Below are 14,290 nucleotides of genomic sequence, written 5' to 3' on the forward strand. Positions count from 1 at the left end.
ATGAGCCTGGGGATGGGGCTGCCAATGGTTGCCATGGCAACAGAACTCTGGCTCCAGGCCTGAGCTGGTCTCCATGGCAACCACCCCTGGCATGGGGTCTCCATGGAATTGCCAAGGGACTGACCATAGCAACAGGGGGTCTGGTGATGGTTGCCATGGAAACTGAGGATAGCAACAGGGGGCTGGTGATGGCTGCCTGCTAAGGATCAGATTTGTCACAGGCCCTCAGAGGGGCTCCATGGGGACTTTCCAAGAGTCTCCAGGCTGTTCCACAGCTGGAATGTCACACACAGAGACAGGGGCTCCATGGAGACCTCCCAGGGCTTTCTGGGGATGGTAAAGAGCTCTGTGGTCAGAGGCAGTCACAGCAATTCCATGGTGAAATCCCAGGGCACCTTGGGCTGCAAAGGCACCAATCTGTCACAGGCACTCATGGGGGCTCCATGGTGACATCCCAGGAGTCCCCGCGCTGCCAAAGAGCCAGGATGTCCCAGACATTCACAGGGGTTCCTGTCATGGGGAGAGTGGGAGCTTCAGGCAAAAGCTTTATTTCTTTATTGGAGAACTCCTGCTGAGACGTGAGATGGAGAAATGACAGCCAACAGCCACCATGGATCCTCAAACCTCTGCAGGACCCCTAGACTTCTCAAATTCCTTCTCAGAAAGGAGACTGGCAGCGGCTGGATCACATTCCTGCCCCTGACTTGGTCAAAGGTCGAAAGCATTGGACAGGTGAAATTGAACTTTAACACAATTTCTCCTACAGGATTAATGATAGAATACCAGATAAATTAGTATAAATACATCTCTGATTTATTCAGATCATGATCAGATGGAAAGATCACTAGCACAGTTATTTACTCCACAGTACAGGAGCTATAACAATTATTAGAATATTGTGCTCTAGGCAGCAATTTTGAAGTCAGCAGGGCCTTGCTGGAGCTGTTGGAGGCCATTGCAGGCAGAACCTCCTGCTCCAGCAGGAACTGCCTTTCCTGTGCCATCAGCAGGGCAGGTCCCGCTGCAGGAAAAGCCCCAGGCCAGCCCCAGCACAGGGAAGGCCTTGGGCACAAGGGCAGAGTGCCATGCTGGGAGCTGTGCCAGGGAGAGCCTGAGGCACCAAAGGCACCTTGGCAGCAGCAGCTGCTTGCAGGCCATGGCCAGAAGCCTCCCTTGGCAGCCCGGCCTGGTGGCCACCACTGCAGAGCTGCTGCCTCAGGGCTCATTCCTGCCTGGGCTCTGAAAAGCCACTTGTGCTCCTGGAGCCTGACTGGGAAGCCATTGGCCCCAGCACCTTGGGGACAAGATATGAATGACAAAACTCTTCATGCCAGCAGAGCCAAGGCAGGGGCAGAGCAAACGGGAGAGCCAGGCCCAGGGGACAGGGCTGCCATGGTGATGGCTGTGAGGTCACTGCCCCTGCAGCAGCCTGGCTGCCCTCAGCAGACATTCTGGCCAGAAGCCTTGTGAGGGCACCCAGCACAGAGAGAACCCACACAACAGGAATTCTGTCACTGGGGAGGGCAGAGGGTTTCACTGGGTCAGGTTGCACAAAGCTCCTGATCTTGGATAATTCCTGGGATGGGGAATCCAATTCTCTGGAAAAACAGTTGCAGTTTCATTTCACTTTCATAATTGTAGAATATTTCCTCCTTCTAACAAAGGTAAATCCACCCTTGTTCGTTTAAAAGATATTGACCCTTGTTCTGTCACTTTGGGAGAAAATACCTCTGACCACAATTTTTCCTTTTTCACAGACCTTATGTTTTTTCCACAAATCTCCCACGATGGGGTTTGGAGGCCTTGTCATAAAACCAGCAAGGACAGTCTGCAGGCTCTGGGCTCCGGGGTGAGGAAACCTGTTGCAGACATCTTGTCACTAAAAATCCTTTCTTTTGGATTTTTCCTTCTGAGAAGAGGCCTCAGAGACAGAATATAAACAATGGTTATCTACTGCTGTGGAATGCAACAGGTCCACCTGTGATTGGCCCATCTGGGATGTTTATAATTAATAGCCAATCAAGGACCGAGCTATCTCGGACAGAGTCCGTGAGAGCTGCCTTTGTTATCATTCTTTTCTTTTCTATTCTTAGCTTAGTTAGCATCTGAGAAAACCTTTCATTCTTTTTCGTTTTAGTATAGTTTTAATGTAATATATATATCATAAAAAAATAAATCAAGCCTTCTGAACACAGAGTCAACATTCTCGTCTCTCCCTTCACCTGAAAACCCCTGTGACCATGGTCACAGAAACTGAGGACAGAACAGGAATAGCCTGGGAGGGATTGAAGGGCAGTTTCAGAGAGGCTGGAGCTTTTTCTTCATAGCAGGAATGAGCCTGAAGAAGACATAATAATGATAGCACCAAGGGCAGCTGGGGAGGCCCAGAGTGGGTACCAAGAGAAAGGAATTTCCCTGCCAGGGCAGGGCTGTGGTGCAGCACATGCCCCAGCAGGAGCCTGGAGCAGCCCAAGGCTTTGTGTGGGCAGGGAGAGGCAGGCAGGAGGCAGAGATGTCAGCAAAGGAAGGGGCCAGCCAGGTGGGGCAGCCGGGGGATGCCCACAGCCTGCAGGGACAGAGGCGCAGGTTTGCTTAGCACCAGAGACACCTTTGCCTTGCTTGTCCCCAGCTGTCATCACTGCCACCAGTGTTCTGCTCTACCTGGAACCTGGGGACGCTTTCTCAGTCCTGTCCCTCAGAAGGATCTCTTTAAAGTACAAGAAACTTCATTGTTTCAGCCTCTTTTTGAGTCCCTGAGAAGTTCTTTGAGCACACTCTGAGGGACTGAGTCTGATGCAAAGGGCACCAAAGCCCCAGAGGGTCATTAAAGTCCTTGTGCTGTGTCTGTGCTGCTGAGCTGGGCCGGGCTCCTGGCCCAGAGGCAGTTCCTGGCAAGGGCAGCAGAGCTGCAGAGAGACAGCTCTGGCCAGGAGCAGCTCCTGTGCACAGCCCAGCAGGGCTGGGGCACTGCCAGGGCCCCTCAGGGACACCAGCAGGGCACAGACAGAGCTCACAAGGGGTCAGCACTGGCAGGGGCTGTGGCATGTCTCAGAGGGGGCTGTGTCACAGCAGCTCCTCTGTGGCTGTGTCATGGAGGCACAGAGCAGCTGTGATGTCAGCAAGGGGCTGTGTGACATCACAGAGTGGGCTTTGTGAGGTCACAGATTGGGCTATGACATCACAGAGTTTGTTGTGTGAGGTCACTGAGCAGCTATGGCATCATAGAGGGAACTGTCTGACATCACAGAGCAGGCTGTGATGTCATGGCGTGGATGTATGACATCATAGCGCAGGCTGTGAGGTCAAAGTGCTGTGTGGCACTTTGAATAGCGTGCTGTGACATTACACAGTGTCAGTATGACATCACAGAGCAGGTTTTGTGGCATCACTTAGGGGATTGTAACATCATACAGCTGTCTGTGACATCATAGTGTGAGGCCATAGAGCATATCTTGCCATAATAGAGGGTGTCTCTGTGACATCAGAGAGTGGGTTGTGACATCACAGGGTGGCTGTGTAACATCATACAGCAGGCTGTGACATCACAGATCAGACTGTGACATCACAGGGTGACTTTGTGACATCACAGAGTATTCTGTGACATCACACTATAGATTTATGATATGAGCTAGTTCTGTGACATCACAAGGGTGCTGTGTGAAATCCCAGGGTGGGCTGTGACGTCACAGGATGTTGTGTGATATCAGGGGATGGCTATGTGACATCACAGGGGACTGTGTGACATCACAGGGGCTGTGTGAGGTCACTGGGGAGGTCACACTGCCCCGGCCCCCCTCACAGTTCCCCCCAGAGCAGTCCAACCCTGCTCATGCACAGCGGGGTCCCCTGTCCCCCCGGGTCCCCCCGCTCCTGGCCCCGCAGCCTCCCCCAGAGGATGTTCCACGAGATCGACCCCAGAGCCTGACACGGGGACGGGGGGCCGGGGCCCTGGAGGTGGCACAGGGGGACAGGGGCCCCCTGGCAGCGTCCCCGTGTCCCCCAGGGCCAGAGCCTGGGCCAGGGCTCCTTCACCCTGTTACAAACGAGGCCTTGAGAGCGCTTAAAACATCCCCAGCAAGGGATCAGCAAAAACGAGATTGAACATTAAGGGACAGCAGCACAGAGTTCCTTGGCAAGAGTCACTCTGCTCCTGAATGGACACTTCAGGCACACCAAGGAAACAAAGCAACAACAAAACCAAACCAAATCCAGGCAATCAAACCAGAAATGAACTGAGAACTGTCCCTGTGTGTGTGTGTGACACAAGGACAGTGAGGGCAAGGATGAAAGGCATACGGCCCAAAAGCTTAACAGAGCTCAAAGTTAACAGGACTTAACTTATACCTTAACCTTAACTGATACCTTCAATCTCACAATTTAGCAAAAAACAGCATTTAGCAGGATTTAATCTGACTTATAACCTATGACTTTGCAATTTAACAGAGGATTAACATTTAACAGTATTTAACTTAGCTTATAACTTATATTACACATAACAACTTAGGAAAACAACTCTTAGCAGTGTTTAGATTCACTTAGACCTTGTGACTTAACCTTACCTACAGCCAATGTAGGTAAGGTTAAGTCATCCTGGCCACACTTGGCACCAACAGCTTTCTTTGGCAGTGTGAGACAGGGATGTTGTGCCACCGAGGGAACAAAACCAGTTCCTCAGGGCTGCTCCTACAGAAAGCAGGAGCTGGGTGGGCAGCAGCAGTGCCTGGAGCAGACAGTGTTTGTGATGAGCTGCAGAGGAGCTGAGCCCAGGGGCTGTTGGCCAAGGTCCAGGCCCAAGGAGCATTTCTCATCTGGCAGGGCGGCCTGAGAAGGGGAGGGGGGAATGCAGCAGCACAGGGCCCATGGAATATAGGGGCCATTGTGACACTGTGGGGCCCTGTGAGACCAAGGGACCATTGTGATACTGTGGGGCCCTGTGACATCAAGGGATCGTTGTGTCACTGAGAGGCCCCATCAAACCAAGGGTCCATTGTGACACTGCAAGACCACATGGTCTCACAATGGTGCCAAGGGTCCACTGTGACATTGCAAGGCCTCATGGAAGCATGGGGAGACCATTAGGACACTACACAGCCTCATGGCACCAAAGAGACCGTTGTGACACTGAGGGGCACCATGGAATCACGGAGACCATTGTGGTGCTATGTCGGTTAATGGAATAGGCAAAGCATTGTGACACTGTCAGGCCTCATGGAAACAGGGAGACCATTGTGACCCTGGGGGTCCCCACAACCTAGAGGACCATTGTGATACTGTGGGGCCTGGTGAAACCAAGAGGCCTTTGTGACACTGCAGGGCTGCATGGAACCAAAGCTCCAGGGTGACATTGCGGGGCCTTGTGTCATCAGTGGACCATTGTGACACTGTGGAGCCAAAGGAGACCGTTGTGACACTGCAAACCCCCAGGGTCCAAAAGGTCCATTGTGACATTGCAGGGCTTATGGAACAGAGGAGTCCCGTGACATTTTCGGGCCGGTGGAAGCACAGAGACCATTGTGACACTGCAAGGCCTCATGGAATCCTTGGGACCACTGTGACACTGCAGGGCCTTCTGGAACCTAGGAGCCATTGTGACACTGTGGGACCCCATTGAACCAAGGGTCCATTGTGACACTGCTGGACCCCATGGAATCAAAGCACCACTGGGACACTGCGGGGCCCCATGGAACCAAGGGGACCATGGGGATACTGCAGGACCTCATAGAAGCAAGGGAACATGGAACAAGTCTGGCTGGTCTGGCCTCCTGTTGACTGCCTGACTGGTCCAAATGACCCTGGAATGTTGAGGGTCTCTTCTCATCTGCTATTGAAACACTGGGGCTCTGTGCTTTCCTTCCCAATGGAAAAGAACTCTCCTTCTCCTCCAGGCACCCATGGCCAGAACTGGGATTTCACCTCCAAATTTCCTTCTATCCAGGGATTGTTCCCACAGGAATATTGCCAGGACAAGTCTGTCTTGCATTGGTTTCACAAGGGTCACCTCCCATCTGTCCCCAAAACACTGGGGATGGTTCTGAGCTTTCCTTCCCATGGGAAAGAACTGTCCTGCTTCTCCAGCTGCCCATGGCCGAGATTGGACTTCCACCTCCAAAATTCCCTACATCTAAAGATAGCTCCCAGACAAAATATGTCATTTCTGACAAGTCTGGATAGCCTTGGCCTAGTGAGGCTCTCACCTGCCTTCCAACACTGGAGCTCTGTGCTTTCCTTCCTATGGAAAAGAACTGCCCTTCTTGGCCCGGTGCCCATGGCCAGAATTGGGATTTCACAGCCAAAACTGCTTGTTGTGATAGACTGAAGGAGATTGTGGCTCAAAGGATTTTGTGTTTGGGGGAGGAAGGTCCAGCCTTGCCCTGCCCTGGAACCCCAGCCCTGCCCTGCCCTGGAACCCCAATCCCCCCAGAGCCTCCATCCCAGCCCAGCAGTGGCTGCCAGTCCCTGGCACAGCATAGGCAATGCTCCACAGCCACCTCTGCAGCCCCCAGCCCAGCTCCTGAGGGACCAAATGAGCCCAAGTCCCACCTGGGGGAAGGGCCCAGAGAGACCAAGGGGTATTTCAGGGGCTGACCACGAGGCAAGCACACATCTTGACCCTCCCTCCTCTTGGAATTTCCATCTGAACACCACTGGAATCCAGGAGTTGGTAGCTGTGTGTGTGCTTCTCTGTATCTTTTCTGTCTTTAGCTGTCTCTGTGTCTTCTTCTATTTCTGTCGTCATGCAAATTTTGATTAACATTAAATTGAACAGGCTTAGAGTTGTGACATTGAATGGGGAAAATTAATGCTTTGAAAAGTGTTTTTTGTTGATTGAGTATAATTTTAAACCTTTTGCTAAAGTTTCTCTAATTTTCTAAAGTTGCCAGTAAAGGCGGTTTTGTTGTTTTGAGCTCCTGGGAATCTCTTGTTGGTATTTCTCCAGTGCATCCAACTCACAGGCCACAAACAATTGTAATTCCTTTTAAATGTCTCCTTGAGAGAGTTCTTTGGGGGATGGGGCCAGGGCTTGTGTGCTGCTTGGCCCAGCCCAGGCAGGGCTTTCCCAGCCACATTCCACACTCCATTGCCCAGCTGGAGCCGCTGGTGCCTCTGAGTTGTGCTGCCCCAGCCCCAGGGAGGCTCTCCTTGTCTGCCCATTCCCCCACGGTCTCTGGGCAGGGATGGCCTCAGTGGGGGCTGCTGACATCCTCAGCAACTTGGAGGCTGCTGCTGAATTTCCCTGCTCCAGAGGCTTGTTCAGCCTTCAGCTCTTCAGAGCAGGAATTCAGTGTCCCAGGGCTCATGAACATTCAGAACACCTGAACAAGCCAAGCCTCTGGGAATCATTTGATTTAAGTGTTCAAATCTTTTGTGGTTAATTCAACACATTTCAGAAGCCTATTCAATGTGAATACACTATATTTAAAAAGACAGCAAGTAAATATATTTAGATCTTGTAATTCATTGTTTTTTTTCTGGTAATTCATTGATGTGTCCAATCTCCAATTGACACTGAATCCAAGTACCTCCTCGTGCTGTTTGAATGGATATGAAAATCAAGACCCTTCCTGGCTGACAATCAATCAGACTCTGTCCCTACCCCCAGCCCAGCATTTCCCCCATCCAAGCCCTGGCACTCACAGCAGCCTTGTGCAAATCTGAGCTGTCTCCAGCCCAGGCTGCACCTGCAGCTTTCAGCCCCCTTGGCTCCAACTCCCACCTGCTTTTCTTGGAGAAGGAGCTGCCCGAGACACAGAGGGATGTTCATTTCTTGTCAGCCAACAAATCCAAGAGAAGGCACAGCTCCATCAACTGCAAAAGTCATTCTTCTCCCTGGCCCTGCCCCTGATCCCCACAGCCTATCCTGGTTCCTTCATCCTTCCTTTGCCAGGGACTCTCTGGGACAAGGGAGCTCTGCTCTGGCTATGGAGGGAGGTCCAAGTGCAGCCCCTGGAGTGGGGACCACAACTCATCAGGTTTGTGTCCTTTGGGGGTCAGGAACTGGTGAGACTCAGAGGCACAGAAAGTTTCTCCTCATGGCCAACAGACCATAGTTGAACAGGACACAATTTAATAACAATCTCACTCTTCCCTGAGCCATGTGCAACGTCCCAGCAGTGCCTGATGAGTGCACCATTCACAAGGGATTTCCATACTGAAAGGAATTTTAGACAAGAATGGTTCTGTGATAGATATAAAAACAATTAAGTTCTTGTATCAGGATGCTCATCTTGGAGTGGGGGCAAAACAGCTCCAACAATTCCTGATTTGAAAAGCTGTCAGTGGTGGATGGAGAAGGGAGCTCAGGCTGCTCTGGTGCTGAGGAAATGCTGAAACCAGCCTGACTCATTTCACCTCCTCCTGTCCTGGCTGATCTCCCCTCTTTCCCCTTCCACCCATTGGCTTTTGTCTCCCACCAGGCCCCCGGTGAAGAGCCTGGCTCTGTGTTCTCCATCCCCTCCTCGCTGGCACTGCCAGGCTGGGATGAGGAGCCCCTCAGCCTTCCCTGCTCTGGGCTGGACAAGCCCAGCTCCCTCAGCCTCTGCTCACAGCCCAAGGGCTCCAGCCCCACCTTGGAGGCCCTTCCCAGACCCTGCTCCAGCTGCCAGACATCTTTCCTGCCCTGGGCAACCCAACCCAGCCCACAGTGACCTGGATAATCCCCGTCCTTGATGTCCTGGTCACACAGCCCTGGCCCCTTGTCCCCTGTCAGGCTCTGGGGTGGATCCTGTGGAACATCCTTTGGTGGAGGCTGTGGCTCCAGGTGGGCCGGGGGGATCCCGGGGGACAGGGACCCCGCTGGGCATGGACAGCATTGGACTTGTTGGGAGAAACTGTGAGGGGGAGCTGGGGCTGAGTGACCAACCCAGTGACCTGACACAGCCCTGCTGGGATGTCACACAGCCCCTCTGGGATGGCACAGCTGGCTCTGTGAGCTCACAGCCCATTCTCCAATGTCACACAGCTGGCCTCTGATGTCACAGCCAACTCAGTGATGTCATAGTCTGCCCAGTGATGTCACAGCTGGCTCTGTGATGTCACAGAGGCAGTCTGTGATGTCATAGCTCATCAATGACCTCACATTACCCACTCTGTGATGTCAAAGCCCACTCTGATCTCATGTTACCAGATGATCAATTGTTTCCACCGGGTGAGCTGACACCTGGAGCTTGTTCTCCAAAACCCCAGGCCTATGGAAACCACACAAGGCCCATTTTGTGAGAAGGGGAACTGGAAGTTCAGCAGCCTCAGGGTCCTGCCAGCTCAGCCAGGCCCACTGGAACATTGGGGTCCACGACCACCAGGGACCACCAGAGAGACCCCCAGGACAGAAGAACACATCGGTAAAGGGAAGGGGAATATGCAGATGATTTTGGGGAAATGATTATCATATGTGTGTTTAGTCCGGGACAATCAATGAATATGTGTGCAAAATACAGACTATAAACAGAAACTTTCCTGTACTCAGCATGCACAGCTTTGGGAGGAGCTCTCCCCCGTGCATCCAGCTGAATAAAGAATGCTGCTTCTTAATGCTACATTTGGGTTAAGGAGTTTTCTGTTTCACGGAATTTTTGGTAACACTCCCACTGCCAAGGAAAGCTCTGTCTTCTGCTGTTCAGAAACAGAGAAGGGCTGGGGGCAGATGTGGGGCTCAGAGGCTGCCTGGGGCACAGTGACCATGAAATAATCAAGTTTTCCATGTTCTGTGAAAGAAGGAAGGGCAGCAACAAAACTTCTGCACTGGAATTAGGAAGGGCAGACTCTGGCCTGTTTAGGATGCTGATTTGGGGAATATAAAATCAGGTACTGAATTATTTTAAGGGAAACACCCCTTAAAAAGAAAGGGGTCCAGGAAGGACACACATTTCAAGAAGGTAATTTAAGGGGGAAGGAGCAGCCTGTCCCAGTGTGGCAAAAGATGAGCCAGTGAGGAAAATGGCTGGCCTGGCAGGGCATGGAGCTTTTGTGGGAAAAGGGGAAAATGGACTGACAACTCGGGGAGTGTTTAAGGATGTCATTCAGTTATGCAGAAAGAAAAGTTGAGAGTTGAAAACTAAATCAGAACTTAACCTATCAGCTTCTGTAAAAAAATAAAAATGTTTTTATATAAAATTTAATAGGAAAAGGGGAGAAGGAGACCCTCTACTCTTCATTGGATGCAGTGGGGAATATAGTAACTAAAAATAAGGAAAAGGCTGAGCTACTTAACACCTTGTTTGTCTCAATTTTCAATATTAGGACAGGTTGTCCTCAGGACAAGTGTTCTCCTGAGCTGGTAGATGGGCACAGGGAGCAGAACAGCCCCCTGGAATCCAGGAGGAAGCAGCTGCTGACCTGCTGAGCCACTCAGATGCTCACAGGTGTATGGGATCAGATGGGATCCATCCTAGGGGGATGAGGGAGCTGGTGGATGAGCTCCCCAAGCTGCTCTCCATCATTTACCATCAGTCCTGGCTCAGCAGGGAGGGCCCAGAGCACTGGAGGTGCCAGGGTGAGCCCATCCCCAGGAAGGGCTGGAAGGAGGAGCTGGGGAACTCCAGGCCTGTCAGCCTGACCTGGGTGCCCGGCAAGGTTATGGAACATATCACCTTGAGTGCCATCACAGGGCACCCACAGGATGGCCCAGGGATCAGAGCCAGCCAGCGTGGATTTAGGGGTGGCAGGTCCTGCCTGACCAACCTGGTCTCCTTTTATGCCCAGGTGACCCACCTGTGGATGTGGGAAAGGCTGTGGATGTTGTGTGCCTGGACTCCAGTAGAGCCTTTGACTCTGTCTCTGACAGCATTCCCTGGAAAAGCTGCAGCCCACGGCTTGGGCAGGTTCCCTCCTTGCTGGGAGATTTAAGAGCTGGCTGGAGGCTGGGCCCAGAGAGTGGTGGGGATGGTGCTGCACCCAGCTGGTGTCCAGGCACTGGTGCTGTCCCCTGGGATCTGTGCTGGGCCCAGTCCTGTTTAATATCTTCACTGATGGTCTGGGTGAGGGGATCGAGTCCAGCATTCACAAATTGCAGATGGCACCAAGCTGGGTGTGAGTGTGGATCTGCTGCAGGGCAGGACAAGAAGACACAGCCTTAAGCTGCACCAGGGGAGGTTCAGGCTGGACAATAGGAAGGAGTTCTTCACAGAAAGGGTGAGTGGGAACTGGAATGGGCTGGCCAGGACGGAGGTGGCAGAGTCACTGTCCCTCTCCAGTGGCACTTAGTGGCATGGTCTGGGTGACAAGGCAGTATTAGGGCATTGGTTGGACTTGATGATCCCAAAGGTCTTTTCCAGCCTATTTGATTCTGTCATTCTCTGATGATTGGGACACTCTGGGGCCATTGTGACACTGCAGGGCCTCGTGGAACTAAGAGGACCATGGTGACACTGTGCAGGCCCACAGAACCAGGGGTCCATGGTGGTGCTGTGGGGCAAAATGCACCCAGGGAGTGCCCCGTGACACTCTGGGTCCTCGTGGAACCACAGAGGCCATTGTGACACTGCAGGGCCTCGTGTAACCAAGGGGTTTCACCATTTTGACACTGCAAAACCAAGGAGACCATTGGGAGACTGCAGGGCCCAGTGGAACCAAGGGGCCGTTCTGACACTGCGGGGCCTCATGGAACCAAGGGGACACTGTGACACTGCAGGATCCTGTGTAACCAAGGGGCCACTGTGACACGATGGGTCCTCAAGGGATCTGGAAGAACGTTGTGACACTGTGTGGCCTTGTAGAAACAAGGCGTCCATTGTGACACTGAGGGGACTTGTGGAACCACAGCGACCATGGTGACAGTGTGGGACCTCATGTGACCATGGGGCCATTGTGACACCCTGGGGCCCCATGGAACCAAGGAGACCATTGTCACATTTTGAGGCCCCATGGAGCCAAGGAGACCAGTGTGACAGTGCAGGGCCTGGTGTAACCAAGAGGCCATTGTGACCCTGAGGGGCCCCATGGAACCAAGGACATCTTCGCAAATGTCACCAAGCTGGATGTGAGTGTTGATCTGCTGGAGGGTAGGAGGGCTCTGCACAGTGACCTGGACAGGCTGGATCCAGGGGCTGAATCCAACAAGGTGAGGTTTAACAAGTCCCAGTGCCGAGTCCTGGTATTTGGCCCCAGTGCTACAGGCTGGGGACAGAGTTCCAGGACAGCAGCCAGGCAGAAAGGGACCTGCAGGGACTGATGGACAGCAGGCTGGACATGAGGCAGCAGTGTGCCCAGGTGGCCAAGAAGGCCAATGGCTCCTGGCCTGGCTCAGGAATAGTGTGGCCAGCAGGAGCAGAGCTGCTGTGCCAGCACTGATCTGCCCCCAGCTCTGCACACAGACATTGCTGCTGCAGCTCCAGAGAAGGCAACACAAGGGCATCTCTGGAAAAAAACTTTGTTGGGAGATCCTTTAGTTTCTTTCAAGCCACACGGAGTGCAGCCCCTCACCAACACAGACTGTGGCCACAGGGAAGATGGAGAGAAACAAAATGAGAACTGGCAAAACCAATGGCTTTTCTTTGTGGACAATATTAAATAAATCAAACATGGTGAAAAAAAGAACAAACCCAGAACCAAACCCAAAGGAATCATCAAAGGTGATTTATATTACATGGCCTGTCCCTGCTGCAGCCCCGGCACTGCCACCCCCAGGGCTGTGCCCGGCCCCGAGAGCACTCAGGCCCTGCAGCAACACCAGGGCCACCAGGGCAGCGGGGCAGGGCCATGGCAGCAGCACTGGCAACACCAAGTGCTGCTGCTGCTGCTGCTGGGCACAGCTGCTGGGCCAGCACTGATCTGCCCCAGCTCTGCACACAGACATTGCTGCTGCAGCTCTACAGAAGGGAACACAAGGGCATCTCTGCAGAAAACTCTGCTGGGTGATCCTTTAGTTCCTTTAAAGCCACCAAGAGTGCAGCCCCTCATTGACACAGTCTGTGGGCACAGGGAAGGTGGAGAGAAAGAAAAGGGGAAATGGCAGAAACATTGACATTTCTCTGTGGACCATATAGTTAGGCTTGACAGCTAACTTACAAGCAAAGCTGAGTTAATAGATGAAATAACAATTGATGATTTTAGATTGTATCCATAGCAAGACAGAAGACAAGGCATTAGCATGGGAATAGATTAGAAAAGATACATGTAGATTTTTGTTAGGTAGATTAGATGCATAAGTAAATGTGTATGCATAGCTTATTAAATTTCTGTAAAACTTTTGCCAATTATATTGATACTAATAGCTTTGTTCTAATTAATATAATAAGTCATTGTGATGTAATTAATGACTTAAAATGATGTTTTCTTAAAAGTATATAAACTAGAGAACATGAAATATAAAAACATTTTCTTCTTTGAACCTAATCACGTGTGTGTAGGTCACATCCAATCTAACAGTATCAGACAACATTAATAAAGTAAAACAAAGAAAAAGAACCTCCAAAATGAAACCAACAAGTATCAAAACCAACTTTTATTACAAGTGATTTGCAGAAATTGGCCAGCAGTTTAATGTTTCTGAAACCATCCAGTCATCAATGTCCACACTGCAGCCTTGAGCTCCTGGTTCCTCAGGCTGTAGATGAGGGGGTTCAGGGCTGGAGGCACCACCGAGTACAGAACTGACAGGGCCAGATCCAGCGATGGGGAGGACATGGAGGGGGGCTTCACATAGGAAAATGAGGCAGTGCTGACAAACAGGGACACCACGGCCAGGTGAGGGAGGCAGGTGGAAAACGCTTTGTGCCGTCCCTGCTCAGAGGGGATCCTCAGCACAGCCCTGAAGATCTGCACATAGGAGAAAACAATGAACACAAAACAGCCAAATGATAAACAAAGGCTAACCACAATGAGCCCAATTTTCCTGAGATTGGAGTGTGAGCAGGAAAGCTTGAGGATCGGGGGCACATCACATAAGAAGTGGCCCAGGGCATTGCCATAGCACAGGGGCAGGGAAAATGTATTGGCTGTGTGCATGAGAGCATTGAGAAAGGCACTGGCCCAGGCAGCTGCTGCCATGTGGGCACAAGCTCTGCTGCCCAGGAGGGTCCCGTAGTGCAGGGGTTTGCAGATGGACACGTAGCGGTCGTAGCACATCACGGTCAGGAGGAAATACTCTGTTGAAATGAAGAAGAGAAAGAAAAAGAGCTGTGCAGCACATCCAGTGTAGGAGATGTTGCTGGTGTCCCAGAGGGAATTGTGCATGGCTTTGGGGACAGTGGTGCAGATGGAGCCCAGGTCAGCGAGGGCCAGGTTGAGCAGGAAGAAGAACATGGGCGTGTGCAGGTGGTGGCCGCAGGCTACGGCGCTGATGCTGAGGCCGTTG

General features: G+C 52.0%; 1 protein-coding gene across 1 annotated transcript in view; it reads right to left on the reverse strand.

Annotated features, from left to right (window-relative positions):
* Window positions 1-13,473: 13,473 nt before the first annotated feature.
* The window catches only part of LOC143693006 (olfactory receptor 14J1-like), a 37,455-nt gene continuing 36,638 nt past the window's right edge, over window positions 13,474-14,290 (reverse strand). The window contains exon 4 of the mRNA XM_077173090.1: window positions 13,474-14,247. Within this exon, the coding sequence (XP_077029205.1) occupies window positions 13,474-14,247 (774 nt within the window). The remainder of the gene's footprint in view (window positions 14,248-14,290) is intronic.

This window comes from Agelaius phoeniceus, unplaced genomic scaffold, assembly GCF_051311805.1.
Source record: "Agelaius phoeniceus isolate bAgePho1 unplaced genomic scaffold, bAgePho1.hap1 Scaffold_113, whole genome shotgun sequence".
Classification (NCBI taxonomy): Eukaryota; Metazoa; Chordata; class Aves; order Passeriformes; family Icteridae; genus Agelaius; species Agelaius phoeniceus.